This window comes from Penicillium samsonianum (genome assembly GCF_028829775.1).
Source record: "Penicillium samsonianum strain IBT 33392 chromosome Unknown utg000006l_segment0_segment0, whole genome shotgun sequence".
NCBI classification, from domain to species: domain Eukaryota; kingdom Fungi; phylum Ascomycota; class Eurotiomycetes; order Eurotiales; family Aspergillaceae; genus Penicillium; species Penicillium samsonianum.
The window spans coordinates 1,137,156-1,153,608 of record NW_026643264.1 but is presented as its reverse complement, the minus strand read 5'-3'; the positions used below and the strand labels follow the sequence as shown (position 1 = coordinate 1,153,608).

The 16,453-nt window shown below is 47.7% G+C and overlaps 3 protein-coding genes across 3 annotated transcripts; all 3 read left to right on the top strand.

The window, feature by feature from the left end:
- Positions 1–4,066: 4,066 nt before the first annotated feature.
- On the top strand, positions 4,067–4,627 carry N7471_010547 (uncharacterized protein; the record flags this gene model as incomplete). The annotated part of the gene is made up of 1 exon (XM_057283266.1): positions 4,067–4,627. The coding sequence occupies one exon, from the start codon at positions 4,067–4,069 to the stop codon at positions 4,625–4,627; it is 561 nt and encodes a 186-aa protein (XP_057132245.1).
- Positions 4,628–4,762: 135 nt separating this feature from the next.
- N7471_010546 (RING-H2 finger protein) lies at positions 4,763–5,554 on the top strand (the record flags this gene model as incomplete). The annotated part of the gene is made up of 1 exon (XM_057283265.1): positions 4,763–5,554. The coding sequence occupies one exon, from the start codon at positions 4,763–4,765 to the stop codon at positions 5,552–5,554; it is 792 nt and encodes a 263-aa protein (XP_057132244.1).
- A 6,009-nt stretch (positions 5,555–11,563) lies between these two features.
- On the top strand, positions 11,564–12,171 carry N7471_010545 (uncharacterized protein; the record flags this gene model as incomplete). The annotated part of the gene is made up of 2 exons (XM_057283264.1): positions 11,564–11,601; positions 11,751–12,171. 2 exons carry the CDS (start codon positions 11,564–11,566, stop codon positions 12,169–12,171), a joined length of 459 nt encoding a protein of 152 aa, XP_057132243.1.
- Positions 12,172–16,453: the final 4,282 nt, after the last annotated feature.

Genomic DNA, 16,453 nt, shown 5'->3' with positions numbered 1-16,453 from the left:
TGGGACAAGATCGCCAAGGAAGTGCTTCGACAGATAGGCCCATAGAAGGAAATCCAAACTAGACCAGCGCTAGATGAGGCTGTTGAAAGGCTCACGGAGGCGACTACGACGGCAGTCGACAGTCTCACGCCCGACTTACGACCGACACCATACTCAAAGCGATGGTTCACGCCGGACCTTAAAATCCAGCAGACCGAGGTTAATCACCTACGCCGAAAATGGCAGGATAGTTGCTCGGAGTTCGGGCGAGAACGCGACCAATCGGCGACCCTATTCCGAGAGATGCAACAGAAAAGATGAGCGTGGACTCGGACTATCGAGAAAGTCAAAGCGTCACATTGGAAAAGATTTATCGATGAAGCCGGGGAGGGAAAACTGTGGAAGGCTGCCACCTACATGAAACCGCGAGATGCCTGGGGTTGCATCCCAGCCCTACAAGACGGCACCAACGAATTCATTGACAATGAGGAGAAGGCGCAGGCCTTCTTAAACACTTTCTTCCCTGAGATGGATGACCCGCAAGAAGACCTACCGACCCAAGCACCCCTGGAACTCCCATGGCAACCAATCACCGAACTAGAACTTCAGCGATCTCTCCGAGTTGCGAAATGCTCTACGGCACCAGGTGAGGATGGCCTACCGTCGCTCGTGTGGAAACACCTGTGGAAGTATCTCAAGCAGTCTATCACCGGGATCTTCACCGCATCCATTAACCTGGGTTACCACCCGGAACGTTGGCGCAGGGCAAGGATCGTGGTGCTGCGAAAACCGGGGAAACCAGACTACTCAGCCCCTGGTGCATATTTACCTATCTCGCTCCTCAACACGCTAGGTAAACTTCTCGAGGCGGTGATGGCTAGACGACTATCGTATCTTGCCGAGAACCACGGACTATTACCAGACACCCAATTCGGCGGGCGTCCGGGAAGAACCACCGAACAAGCTCTCCTAATTATATCTAACGCCATCGATCGAGCGTGGAATCAGTACAAGGTAGTGACACTCGTGGCTTTCGACCTGCAAGGGGCCTTCAATGGCGTCAACAAAGCAAGCCTAGATTGCCGGCTCCGAGCCAGAAGAATCCCAAGCGCGGCTAGAAAATGGATCAGTAGCTTCATGAGCGACCGCCATGCCAGCATTGGTTTCGACGACTTTAGGACAGAGGTGGCACCACTATCGAATGCAGGGCTAGCGCAAGGGTCTCCCCTCTCGCCTATCCTATTCGCCTTCTTCAACTCAGATCTGGTCGACCAGGAAGTTACCTTCCACGGCGGCGCGTCGGCCTTCATTGATGACTATTTTCGATGGAGCGTAGGTAGATCAGCCGAGGACAATATTGCCAAGACCCAGTCCGAAGACATCCCCCGCATCGAAGCATGGGCCAGACAAACTGGTTCCCTTTTTGCTGCAGAGAAAACAGAGCTTATTCACCTAACCGGAAGATTGGCCAACAGCTTCAAGGCCACTTAGTCATGACCGGCAAGACGATCAAACCGACAACTACCGCCAAGCTGCTGGGTGTGATCTTCGATCAGAAGATGCGATGGAAGGAACACGTCCAGCAGGCAATCAAGCGCGCAACTCAAGTGAATGTTGCACTCGGTAGGCTACGGCACCTCCGCCCAGAACAGATGCGACAGCTTTATGGGGCCTGTGTCACCCCTGTACTAGACTACGCGTCGACTGTCTGGCACGACCCACTCGGAGACAAGACTCGCCTACGGCATCTGCGCACGGTGCAACGGACTGCACTCATTTGTATCCTATCGGCTTTCAGAACAGTAGCCACCTCAACACTCGAGATTGAAGCATATGTATTACCAACACATCTCCGACTGCGTCATCGCGCACAAAGCACCATCACGAGGCTTTACACACTCCCGAAGGACCACCCAATAAGGAGTACATTACAACGTGCCCAAAAACGAAGGAACAATATCGGGTCGTACTCTCGATTTCCACTCGCACAGGCACTGAAGGCAATGAACCTGGAAAGGTTGCAACATCTGGAAATGATTGACCCTAGACAGCGACCACCCTGGAGAACAGAGGCCTTTACAGAGATCGAGATTGAACCAGATAGAGAGATGGCAACACAGCGAGCTGAAGCCATTCAGTCTAACTCAGACATAGTCGCCTATTCGGATGCATCAGGGCGTCAAGGTCATCTAGGCGCCGCAGCCGTGATACTCAACAACAACCTAGAGGTGTCCAAGTTCTTACAATGCCAGGTCGGGCCTATGGATCGATGGTCTGTACACGTCGCTGAACTGATCGGGATCCTGCAAGCCATCAATCTTATCAACAAATTTGCTTTTGAGCACCGGCGGTCAACCGGTGAGCAATTCAGGCTGGCTACTATCCTCGGTTACAGCATCTCGGCGCTACAGGCAATCCAAAATCCGGGGAACAAATCGGGTCAACAGATTATCCATGCTATCCTACAGGCGGCTACGAACATAAAAACACACGGAGTTACCATTCGTCTCCAATGGATACCGGGGCATTGCGCAGCACCCGGGAACGATTCAGCGGACCGTTTGGCCAAAGAGGCAGCCATACCGGGCAAAACCCACACTTTCTGCCCCTTGCTGTCCCGAGAGAAAGCTTTCGTCCGCAACAACATCCACGCCCAGTGGGAAAAGGAATGGAAGGAGGCCGGAGAAGGCAGCTACCTCCGTACTATTGACAACGCACTACCTGCCAAGTACACCAGACGGCTCTACGGGCCTTTACCGAGGAATCGAGCCTACCTACTCTCACAGCTACGAACAGGACATTGCTGGCTGGCGACGTTTGCGAAGGCATTCCGCTTCCAGGACAATGACCGATGCGGCTGTGGCGACCGGGAAACACTGAAACACGTCCTATGGGACTGCCCTGATCTGCGTGAGTTGCGGCGGGAATTACGGGAGAAAGTCGGCGACGCGTTTAATAACGTGTCGAGCTTGCTAGGGGGTTCTCAAGAAGAAAGGAGAGGTCAGATATATCATGCCTCGTGAGCCAAGACGGTGGATGCTGTATTGGACTTCGCGGAGGCATCACAAAGATTCCGCAGTCGCGCGCCACGAGGGCAGCTTGACAATATTAACGGCAATTAGGCCACGAAAGGCCTTGGCGAGGCTCTAAGTTCGTTCCAGGAAGTGGCACACTTTACATGTACATACATGGATACATATAGTCGCTGTATATTGCATATCGCTTTGCGAGTTGGATCCCAGGTCACGTGATGTATATAGATCTATAGGAGTGGCTGCCTGTTAGGCAGACCCCATCCAAACATTTCTAATTTTCAATCGCCAGTGTCTCTACAACTAGTACGCTAGCCTTACTAAAATCAAATTGGGAGATAATGTACATGCTCTCTTATGACCGAGCAAATGTACAGATAAAACGGGGATGATTTGGACCCTGAACCCTAAAAGTTAGACTGAACCCAGGCGGGTCCCACTTTTTTTCTCCCATAGTAAAGCGAAACCCTAACAGCGAACTCCCAGAGTCCGCCACGCCCCGAGGGGTAGGTCATATTTCGACGGCGAATTTGACCCCCTGAACAAGCTCCGATGGCTTGGATAAGTTGATACTAGATAGAAATAACGCTTGTCAGACGGTAGAGAAACTTGGAGCTCATTTACATAAGAATTGCCGAAATAAAACCCATGTCACGGTAATTTCTATTCGGGACGTCAGCTTCAATCACGGATAACTTCATCGATCCCGGCTTGACCGAGAAGTGGAATACACCGTTCGATGACTCGCACGCAGGCCATTCGGATGGTGTATTGATGTTTGTGATAGAGAAGAGAAAATGGTGGTTGAATATGGTGGGTTTGAAAAACACGGTCGCGAAAACGCGGGTGTGGAGCCAGGAGCCCGGAGACTTCTGCGGTCCGACTGTACCTCGTGTTTCGGACAATAGTTCCTCCCTGGTCTAAAAATAAGCACATCATTAGTTAGGCTGATTACCAAGGTAAAACCTCCTATTCTTAAGGTAAGAGTCAGTCGTACAATAGGATATAGATATGTTCTGATCCTTAAGCCTGGTTGATAGGTTCATAAGTTCATCATGAATGGGATACAAGCTTTAGAAACCCTGGCTCGACGCACCTTCCAGGAAGCATACTCCGATCAGGCTTACAACGCGATGGCACGATCTCAAGCGTACTGGCGAGCAGTGTTTGGGATCCCCCGGCCTGCACTTTCTGACGAGGAGTTACATCAGCGAGAAGTTGAAGAAAGGCAAGCTTTAAAGACCCGACGCGACTTACAGAACCGAAACTCCGATCTGCTTCACAACATCGCGGCAATGCGTGAGATCCCCCGGCCTGCATATTCTGACGAGCAGCCACATCAGCTAGATGTCAAAAAAGTGCAAGATTTAGAGACCCAGGCTCGACGCTACTTACAGCAAGGATACTCCGATATGGCTCGCGGTGCGATGGCACAGGCTCAAGAGTGTTGGCGACCGGAGCTCGGGATCCCCCGGCCTGCATTTTCTGACGAGGAGTCCCATCAGCTAGATGTCAAAGAAATGCAACGTTTGGAGACCCAGGCTCGAGGCTACTTACAGAAAGGAGACCCCGATACGGCTCGCGGCACGATGGCACGAGCTCAAGAGTGTTGGTGACCGGAGCTCGGGATCCCCCAGCCTGCATTTTCTGACGAGGAGTCCCATCAGCTACATGTCAAAGAAGTGCAAGAATCAGAGACGCAGGCTCGATTCTACTTACAGGATGGACTCTCCGATCAGGCTTGCAACGCGATGGCACGAGCTCAAGCGTGCTGGCAAGCAGAGCTTGGGATCCCCCGTCCTGCATTTTCTGACGAGGAGTCCCATCAGCTAGATGTCAAAGAAGTGCAACGTTTGGAGACCCAGGCTCGACGCATCTCACAGCAAGAACACTCCGCCACGGCTCGCGACGCGATGGCACAAGCTCAAGCGTGTTGGCGACCGGAGCTCGGGATCCCCCGGCCTGCATTCTCTGACGAGGAGTCCCACCAGCTAGATGTCAAAGAAGTGCAACGTTTGGAGACCCAGGCTCGAGGCTACTTACAGGAAGGATGCTACGATATGGCTCGCAACAGGATGGCACGAGCTCAAACGTACTGGCGAGCAGAGCTTGGGATCCCCCGGCCTGCATTTTCTGACGAGGAGTCCCATCAGCTAGATGTCAAAGAAGTGCAACATTTGGAGACCCTGGCTCGAGGCTACTTACAGGAAGGAGACCACGATACGGCTCGCAACAGGATGGCACGAGCTCAAGCGTTCTGGCGAGCAGAGTTTGGGATCCCGCGACCTGCATTCTCTTTGGAGGAACAAAGACAGATTGAAAGTACACCTCCTTTCGCGCAGGATCTTACTTCCAGAGCAGCTCTCCATGGTTTGGCTCGAATTTTGGTAGTTTTAGAGGAAGATTGTGCGATATGCCTTGACACGATGAGCTTAGGCGAAATAGAAGCACAGGGTCCGTGTGGGCACATGTTTCACGACAAGTGCATCAGCAAATGGCTCATGGGGCAGAGCGCGTGCCCACTCTGTCGTCAACCATGCTAGGGAATTATTTGGGGTAATACTACTGGCAGAAGTGCTAGTGTCGGTGAAGTAAATTTTGTATCGGAATTCATAAGCTAGAGTTCATTATCGAACGAAATAAAAGCTCTCTATTTATTTATAGAAATTCCGGTAAAGGCGAATGCTAGAAGTACTGGTTAACTTAATCTATTGCAGTCAATACGAAACGCAAAACAGAACAATTGATAGCATAGATAAAAACCATATTGCGCCTCTTACTAGCGGTTGCTGCCTGCAATCTGCTGCTTAGGGCTGCGTGTATATTGTTTACTTATTGCTCGACTTTTTCTTCACATCGTGAACAAGCCCCTATCCCATGGGGGAGGGTGAACTGGGCCCCCAGTTGCATTAGGGTTTTGTTTTTTTGTATGGGAAAAGGAAAGTGGGTCCGGGCCCAGTTCAGTTAATTTTCACACCCCCAGTTCATTTAGCAGTTGGCGTCGGATCATACTATCCCATGGGGGTAAATTCAATGAGGCCCATTGAATTTATTAGGGTTTTGTTAAGTACCCGGTTCTTTGCCAAGCAACCCAACCCCCATTCGGGTGTTGGGTTACCACACCATAATACAAACTCTTGCTCAATGCAAATTTTAAAGAACGCACCAATTGTTTTTGTATTTTTCCCCCCCAACAACGCATATAAAAAATATAACAAAAATCCTAATAAATACTCAATTGCTATTTACATCCTCCATAGGTGGAATCCATGGAATAAATCGGGGTGCTGGTGTAGGAGATTCCTCTATAGCCGGCTGCTTTGCAATCCGCCGTTTCAACCTCTTCTTTTCTAGGGCTTGCTCTTTAGACTCCCGCGCCCGCATCATACGATTGGCATCGCCGGCAGTAAGGGGGCCCCCTATATTAAGCTGCCGCTTAGTTATAGGGGTTTCCCGGCTTACTTTATGTTCCAAAAGTGAGATATTGTCGGCAGCGAGTTGAGCGGCAAGCTCAGCTGAAATCCGTGCACTTCGGCATAGGAGCTTTGCTCGATGGCGGATAGAGGTATAAAGCTCACTATCTAGTAATTCGATCTCTGCCTCCAATTTCCGGGTACTCTCGTTTGTACGAGTGGTTCCACGGGGGGTGAATTGGTAATTGAGCTAGGAAATTCATCCTCTTCATCTTCACCAAAGATAACAAGATTATCACCATATTCTACCTCTTTTTCAAGAGGATCGAGCACCCTATGATACTCAAAAGGGGAAATGCCACAATTAGCAAATCCCGATTTAATTACACGGGGTGTAAGGGCATCGCGAACTCCCACAATTTCTCGAAAAAAATCCGATTTTCGATCGACAGATCCACCCCATTGAACAACAGTGTTGTTATTAGCCTGATAGCAATGCTTTAACGCTTGAAAAGGCTTGCTATCGAGCGGTTGGCAGAGATGGGTTGTATGGGGTATAAAGCAATAGGGTATAATGCCTTTTGCCGCTGCAAATTGGATAAATTCTGGCGTACGGTGGGAACCATGGTTATCCATCAACAATAGTCGTTTACCCCCTTTAGGAGTACGATCCTTTGTAGCCTCGTGGAAGGCAGAAATCCATTGAATAGCTATATCATTGGTAGTATACCCGCAAGGGGTAGTAACCAGAGTATAGTTACCCGGAAGGTTGGTCCCTTTATACCAATTCTCCATATGGTATTTGCCTTTAACTAGGAACCACGGTGCCATCTTCCAACCGTCGGCAGCAATACATTCAATGCCAGTAATACTCTCAGATACCCCCCCATTAGGGGAGTAAGCAGTCGGGCTTTTTGTAACCACTTTTTGAGCTTTTCCCTGGCCAATTTGGAAGCCGGTTTCGTCAAAGTTATAGATATCTCGCGGGCGTATTTCATTGCTTTGGATATACTGATTTAGTCGTTGATACCAAGCAGCAAGATACCCTATATTCTCGGCCTGCATCCTCTTCTTTTCCTTCGGTTTTTGCTTTAAAAAATGCATATGGTGGAGTGGTGGAATACGATTTAAAAACCGGTAAACCCAGTTTTTGTCAACCGGTGGTCGCGACGCGTCTTCTCGTAAGATCATAGCATTTGCACAGGCTTCCACCATCTTAGCGGTCGGTGGAGAGCAAGCATTATCTAGTAGATTGATCCAGCTGATTATAACTTGCTCTTGATCCCGGTTTAGGGTTGAATTGGCGGGCGGGCGCTTCGAACGAGATATGCGACCGTGAACCCTACCATAGAGGGTATGGTAAGGAACACCAAATTCCCGCGCCAATGGAGCGATTTTTGGTTTTTTACGCGTATGCCAGGCAGATAAAGCATTGCTAATACTATCTTCCAAATCTGGAGATTTTTTAGGCATGTTGGTGGGTAGTAAAATGGTAGTAAAAATGGTGTATTGCTTAAAATTTGCATTGAGCAAGAGTTTGTATTATGGTGTGGTAACCCAATACCCGAAAGGGGATTGGGTTGCTTGGCAAGAACCGGGTATGGGAAAAAAAGTGGGGACAGGGCCCATTGAATTTAAATTTCAAACCCCCATTGAATTTAGGAAGATAGGTTCGTAGAAATCCCAGATTTCGGTATGTTTTAAATAACGATTACATTTATTAGATAGCCGAATTTGAACCCAATCGGAGTATATTCAGGATTGATTTTGCCCGCCAGAAAGTTGATGGATTTTTTGATGGGGTAACCGCCAGACGCCGGTCGCGACCAGTTATTACCACCATCACAGCCAACCACCATAATAAGTTTAGCATTAGTTTTGTTTTTTTTTTTTTTCGGATTTCAGGGGTAGATTTCCAGATTCCCCAACATTATCCCATGTGATTTTAGAGCCCGTTCGAGCGACGTTGGAATTGTGCCATTCCCCAGATATACAATATCAGCCATTATATATATTTGCACATCCAACATGGACCGGGATTACCAGGCGCATGAATTATTTTGCGTTAATGCCGAGTTCCGGGTGTTGATTTGCCAGAAATGTCAATGTGCCGTGCGACAGGGCCAGGTCAAGACCCATTTGAGTAGTACCATGCATCGCATACCCAGTACATGGGCAGAGCATATCCAGAATATCATCCAGCAGTGGGATTGTATTGATGAGGAGCCCGAGGTGAACAGTTGGCCCCACCAGATTGATAAACCCATCCCGGAGTTGCCCATTTACGAGGATGGTATTTTATGCCAGCAATGCGAGGTGTACACATGCCGCCAGATCCGTACCATGAAGGCGCATTGGATCGAGACCCATGATTATCGTGTGCAGCAAGGCCGCGGCCGTCCCACGTCCACGCAGGCACAAATCATTCAGGCCACCATCACAGCCAATACCCGACCCGTTTCATGCCAACGGATATTCAGCCAAGGACCCGGTTCCCATTACATCCGTGTCGCGCAGCCAAATCCCAATGAGCCCCCCGAGGACCCCGTCGAAGATCCCGACCGTATTCGCCGGTTGATGCAAACGATTGAGGAGTATCAACAGCAAGACCAACAGGCCCATGAAACCGTCGTTCAGGCGGGGCATTTAGATGAAGCTACGCCATGGTTGAACCGGACGGGATGGGTGCGGTATTTACAAGGGACACCCCGGAAGCCATTGTTCGAGAGTATCCAACGCCCCGAGGAGGACGCCGAGGGACCCGAGCGCGCAGCATTGGCCATTTGGGAGGCCATGGAGCGATTGGCATCAGTGAGCCAGAAGATCGCCAAGGCGTGTGGGCATTTGTTGCGCATTGAAGTGGTCCGTACCATGAAGGACGAGAGCCCGCATAAGCCATTATTGGCATATTTAGATGCCACCGCCATCCAAAAGCACGTAGCACCATGGCAGCAGATTATGATGTTTTTTGCACGAACCCAGGTATGATCACGTCCATCCCGGAAATCCCGCGATACACCATTCCATATTACCATGGGCCATATTCCGGCGCACAGGCCCACCACATACCCAATGCCCGTTCCCATGATCTCCGGATATATTCCATGGGACACCACGATTGATTGACCATTCCAGATTGAACATAATTGGCAATCGCCCAAATATTCATTCACCCACCGCCAGCAGCATTTATGGGATGCCGTGTGGCATCATGCCCAAACCCATGCCAGTAGTCCCGACCCCGACGACGACGAACCCGAGCCATTTGAGATTCGTCCCATTGAACATGCATTGTTGAATTTTTGTATTGATTTGTTACGCCAGAAGATCCGCAACGATGAATATGGATGTGCCATGATTTGTGCCACCGCCGTGATTGGATGCGGGCAGTTTGATCTTCAAGAGACTCATGTGATATGCTAGATTCGGATCTACCTCCATGGTCAGCCTTGGCGTCATCAATAGAAAAGACGCTTTTTTTGAGAAATAATCGAGGTAGATAGTAACGGACCACTCTGTTCTCTGCATTTCGAGTTCGACATCCTCAAAAGTATGTTCTGAAATTTCAAACTGCTCTTAGATACTGGAAGTCTCTTATTTATGACCTAAACTCATGTTCTTATTTGGTATACCGCCATATGCCGAGATAATAGCGGTGTAGAAAACTTTTCTTCAAGTGCTTTTGCTTCGGATTACAAGAGCTCTTACAATGTATCTCTGGGCCAATTTGCTTGGTATCTCATGCATAGGACAGATAACTTGGTAGGTGGATATAAGACCTAGTATTGCATTTACTTCGCTAGACCACTTTCGATAGCGTAAGTCAGTATGGAAGATATACACTCTACTGGCTTTAATGTTTTCCGCATTGGTGGCCTCCCGCATTGGTGGCCTCCCGCATTGGTGGCCTCCCGAAATTTAGCCTGGCAGTTCGTATTGTACAAGTCGAACCTGCTGAAGCACACAAAAAGCTTGTTATGAGCCGATCTTACATCTAGCCTGGTTCTGACCATGCGGAACTCACGTCCTTTTTGTGAGCCCCCGCATCCGTGCTCATGTGATATCCGGCTTGTAACATTTCTACGGCTAGAAATGCCCTACGAAAGTTGAACGAGGGCAGGGTTCATGTTATTTCTCATTTACTGAAAGAAAAAGAAATCGTAGTTCAAATATTTACTTCCAACAGCACTACCTGAATCAAAAACGGTTCTTAAAGTAATAGCACTAAAGAATGGGGGTCCATGGGAAAGGGAGCGGAAAGCAGTGAGCGGCAATAAGCCAAGTGAATGACATTCAGCAAATGACATCAACCGTGGGTGGTCAGTGACAAGCAGTGGGAGAATATAATCAATCACGCATTGTGGCAATAGAAAATATTGCAGAGCTTAGTCGTGGGTTGACAGCTTTTCCAAGCTGGTCGTAGATATTTGATAACTGCCTGGCGCCTTGACTGTGAGTATCGTCTCATCCGAACCGTTTATACCTAGAGAAATAGGCTTTGGGGTCCGATCATGAGCGACTAGGCTTTATCTTGATTTGTTATTATTATTATTGGAATGCCTTGTTTAACAAAATAAGGGAGCACCTATATTGCTGTACTAAATCTTTCACTGAATATCACAACCTCAACTGGTCTAGTTGCCATGATCCCATTTCTCCATTAAATCATAAGCTCAAGAAATGTTCGGTATCGACTCTTGCGTTTTTTTTCTCCATCGTTTTCTTGAAACAGCTTGCTAATCACTCATGTGGTTTTATAGTAGCGCTTGCCCTTTGTCGTCTATCGCTGAAGCCGTTGCTGTATTTCTACGCAGTTCAAGAATACCCTACGGTGAACCAGAGGAGAGCATATAAGCCTTCGACAGTGTTGCACATTCAAGTACAACCACTAATTAAAACCTCTAAACTTTTTACGTGACCTACTTGTAAGCTATATTACCACACCCAACACGAATAAACGATTTGAGAGGGGTTCGTTTGCGAATCACCTTGTTGGTTTTGACTTCTCTGAATGTTTTAAATGAAAGCCTATCCAACCAAGAGCCCGACAAGAAAGAACCCGCCGTTTTGCTCTACATTCGCAGATAATGACGTCCAATCCACAAATGGTTGGCCCGACCTTTTACCAATATCAGACCCATGGAGCGCACCAGTGTGGGGCGGCGAGGGCCAAGCAGGTTAGTGGCTAATTTATTCCGAGCGAGATATAACTGACCTCCAGGGCTATAGGCCTGTGATTAATGCCCGGCTAAAAAGGTCAAGCGTGATGAGGAACGACCAAATTGTAGCTACTGCAGACAAAACTATTTGATCTGTGTTTATAAAGAGGTGTCGCCGCACAAGAAAGACAAGTCTACTTGAACTTTGCTGGACCGTTTCACGGTGATGGAGCACCGCTTGAGAGCCCAAACGTGGGTGCTACAAAAGGCCCAGCTAAGCCACCAGCAAACGGTGCACCAGTTGTCTGCCCAACAGAACCACCAAACCAGTTTTACAAGCCCATTCAAGGTACTCAGGAACATTCCGGTACCCTCGTATCTCCCCCCAGACAAGGCGAGCTACTGACTCATCTTACAGGTACGAGTTTATTAGAATCCGGGAGACAAGGAGTGGCTGTTTCGAACTATGGTCAAAGTCTTGGCCCTATGGATCCAACCCACGTCGGCTCGAAGCCTGAGGCTGAATATGAGCTTTCAATCTCCGTTGAACACACTACCGAGGCTCACAAGCTGTTGATGTGGCCTTAATTTAGCACGTGCTATTCTTAGAGGAATACGACGGGGATTATGTGATGCAGTTGGAAGAAGAGGGCGTTCTTCTTAGCATCTACGCTCATGGTGAGATCTCGGATACTCTGGACAACAGCCAATTACCATTGAATGGTGGGCTTTGCAGCAAACGATCTTATGGAGTCGGCATGGGGCTTAACAGAGACGTCGATGCTGATATGCTTGGTAACATGAAGCTGGATGGTGTCACAGCTCAACCCTACTTTGAGAGCTACTGCAACATGTATAAGCCAGGACCGAAGTCCTGATTTTTTTGGGCTGGGATTCCGGCCCCTTTTATATTTTTTTCGGCTACGTCTCTACCAAGAAACCGGTTGCGCAGATGGTAGCGAGAATCACTGTCTCGTTGATAGGCGTTAAAGCGAGTCAAACGACGTTGAAATGGTGTTTGGAGATTTTGTGGCCTACAAACTCAAGTTTCAACCTGAATTCATTGCTTTCAAAACCTGCGTTGAGCGTGGTGAAGCACATTCATCAACTGTTGAAAAGACAGTAACGCAAAAATATGATCCCTACATATCATTGAGTTTGTAATTAAATCGCTTAACGTGGTGGCACTCTACATTTGCCTGTTCTAGCTACGGCCACCGTCTCTTTCATGAGGGTTGAAGTGCTTCAACAGATGCCGAACTAATGGGTTGGAGACTTTTTGGCCGACAGAAACGCTGAGCTGTACCTGCGGTTGGCCGGAGGACCCTTTGGTCTCGCTAGAATCAATCCTGTTCATCCTTGGCCCCGCGCCGCTGATTTGTTGTTCCTTTCCTGTCTACTCGCTGCCAGCTAATGTTGCCTTTACTAGAATCTCTACTCTCTGGCCGCGCAGGCACTGACATACTCTTAAACTCAGTATGAAGATTGTCTTTCTTTGGGAAGGCATAATCAAAGTTTAGACCTCATTGGAAAACATTCTATAGGAAACCGAGCCTAGTTTTTAGGATAGCCATGTGCGTTGTTGCAACCAAGGCTCACGAGCTAGGTTCTCGTGATCGCCACCCCCTCGCAAGATTGCAACGCTACTATCACACTGATGAGACCCTGAATACAAATAGCACCCGACGGACCAATCAAACACCATGCGTGAATTTAGACAGACGCAGGTAAGGGTTTGCGATGCAGATCCCAGGGACGACCCTCAGGACAGTATATCAAGGAGGTTCTGTTTGTGGCCCGGAGAAGAGATTGGAAGGATTTGCAAAGGTCCGGACACAATCCACAAACCAAACTTGACGGCCCTCAGCCTGCGAATGGAACATGTCTTTGTTGCTTAGGAGGCACTGCTGGGGCAGGTGAGTATTTGGAATATCACACACACTTTGGCGACAGAATGGTAGGCTAAAACCCGATCCGTGGTTGTGTTCTCCTGGTTGCTCTCACAAGAGAGTAAGTTCCCCTGTCAAGTGGCAAGCTGCTCTTTGTCTATCCGGTGTGTAGAACGTTCTAGAAGCTATATATTCTGTCCTGCATGAACCTTCCTCGTTGTAAGTATACTCTCTTTGGGCCCGACACTTCCTCTCTCGATATGCTCAAATTCCACCGTCATTCCAATAATTTTAGCAGACAGCTTGTAAAAATCTGTGCCAATTATGAACAGACCACATGAACTTATGTAAGAATGTCTCCGGTTTTTGCACTAAAAGCCGAGAGACCGATTGGCTTCGGACATGGCAGGAGTCGTCGTTGTGGGCCGGCCCTGCGGTCCACGAAGTTTATTCCAAGTACCCAGCACATCGTGACCATGACTCTGGCGTTAGAGAAAATTCTAACACAGTTATAGTCGTTAAAATATCCTGTTAAAATATGCTATATATATTTTAACAGGCCGAGATTGTGATGAGTGTGGCCAATCTTCTTCTAGACCTTAAAGTTCATTGAGTTGGTGGATTAGAAGCCTGTAGATAAGCTTTCGATTAAATTCAATCTTAAATCCCACGTGAAGATGCTGCTGAAAATCTGCTCTCGCAATCATATGTGACTTTGTCTTCTGCTTGCCCGTCGATGAAACTTGAGGACGCCGAAAGCATATTCCACGAAGTAGAGTACATGAATGAGCACGATCCGTTTAGAGACCCTTCCCTGCGTCTTGTTGGCCTTGGCGTTTCTAAAAAGACTGGCCTGCTCCATTTTGCAATATCCAGGGGGTTTGAAATCGTTCTATGGGTGTCATGGGCCCAGGCCTCAGGCTGTGGGACATAAAAACATTTCGTTCAGTGACATATGGCATATTGCGTCGGATCCAGAGGTTTTTGTGGCTCTCTAAAGTGAAATGCGAGGTTTCCATTGGAGGCAAAAAGTTCTAGATCAGCCATTTGTGCACGCTCTTGACCTTGTGCACGGCTTTTCAGCGAGCTTGGTGATCTAAGCATAGATCCTGAAGAAGTTTTCTGAATCACTCGTGATGATGACGTAATTGGTGGCTGTGCCGTCAGCTTCGAGGGAATCCCAGCAGATGGGCCATCCAACGAATTAGTCCTGTCTTTGAAATAGTGAGAATCATTCTGACTAGTACTTATGTCGGGATTGATGCTTGGATTTAGTGTTTCAGTCAACTTACGCATCTCTTCTAAATATGCAGCTTTCGGAAGTTGGCTGTCGGGAACGAACATTGGATTGGGGACATGACTCTGCAAGGGAATTCCCTCAATCATAGATGGCCGTATCCTCCGTTTAGTTGTCGATGAGAAGCCGCGAGGATTGCGAAAGAAGTTACACGATTTTTCTAACCGAAGGCAATTTTCACAGCGTCCGTGCTCATCATGTTCGTCAACACGGCATCGAACCTTCCGCCTTCGGCAATGTTCTACCAAAGACGATATATTAGTCAAGGGTGGAAGAAAAGAGATTGATGTGAATAAAAAAAAAAAAAAATCAATCCTGAAGAATCAGAACGGAGTTCCTCGCTGACAGATTCTTGCAATAACCCAAAGTGTGGAAGGCACTTACCACAAGCAACAATAATCCGATGATATCCCAATTTTGGGCTTTGGTTTATCATCATCTCCACGATTCCTCAGCGAAATTTCAATCCTCTGGGCTGATAAAATGGATGAACGAGAGCTTGTTTTAACACATGTACCTCGAGAGTGCTGTGTGAATTTATAATCATCTGAAAAGGATGTCAAGGATATGTGGAGTTGGATACCCACGGTACTTGTACTATTTTCAGTCAATTGAGTCGTCTCTGTTTATTTGTCGAGTTGTGTTTTAATTTGTAAGAAGAATGCGCCCTTGCCTCCCAGTGATAGGTAAACCTGTGAGAGGTATGTGACTGGCTCGCATCGTCATTCTTCCGCACTCAACTGGTCTAAACCCAATTGAGAACCTCTGGGCGTTAATGAGGGCTGAGATCTATAGGCTTCGTCCTGATCTTATTCATATGGAAAATAGTGAGCAGACAAAGGCTATTTGGTAGCTACAGCACAGCTTGCACGGGACCAATGAATCCTAGAGCACCTAAAGCATCTCTGAGACGTTGCCGCATCGGGTGCAGGCAATTCTTGATAGTCAGGGATGGAATACACCGTGCCAGTTTAATAGCTTGAGTTTTCAAACCCGGCAGAATGTTACATGCTTTATTCTCAATACTCTATCCTCAACGATCTGCCTCTCAACTGTACCGTTGCTCATCAGTTTTTACTATGTTTTAAGTCCTGCGATATCGAGGGACGATGCCAGGCAGAGCACCGAATAGCTATATGCCGAAGTATTAGGCTATTCATGAGTGTTGTGATATGAGGCTGGTGTAGCTAAGGAACAAAGTCGCACCATCCGAAATATTTTTGGAGGTGGCTATATGAAGAAGCAAGTTGATTGAAAATCAACTTGAAGCTCATGCTGTATATATGACCTCGCGTATTCCTTCTAGAATGGACCAAGGAATTCTTCTGAATTAGAAAGATGACCCAAGCCATAATCAAGTGAAGAGTTACTAAAGTTCCAGAAGTATACGCAAGTAAGGATGTATGAGGGAAGACGAAGAACTAAACTAGATACACCATAACTGTCCTTATGACCTCATCAATAACGAAGGAAGTAGACTTTGATTTACTTCGCCAATAGTTGCAAACAAAGCATCAACAGGAAAATGGAGTTCATGTTGACCGATATCTCCCAATCTTCAAGACACTTAGAGTTCGACTGTCGTTCCGATTTGTGTATCATTTGCACTACAGTGACATTTTTCCTTAATAAAAAGCTTGACCATGTGGAAATAGCCTTCCATATATCCAAACAAAGATCCCTA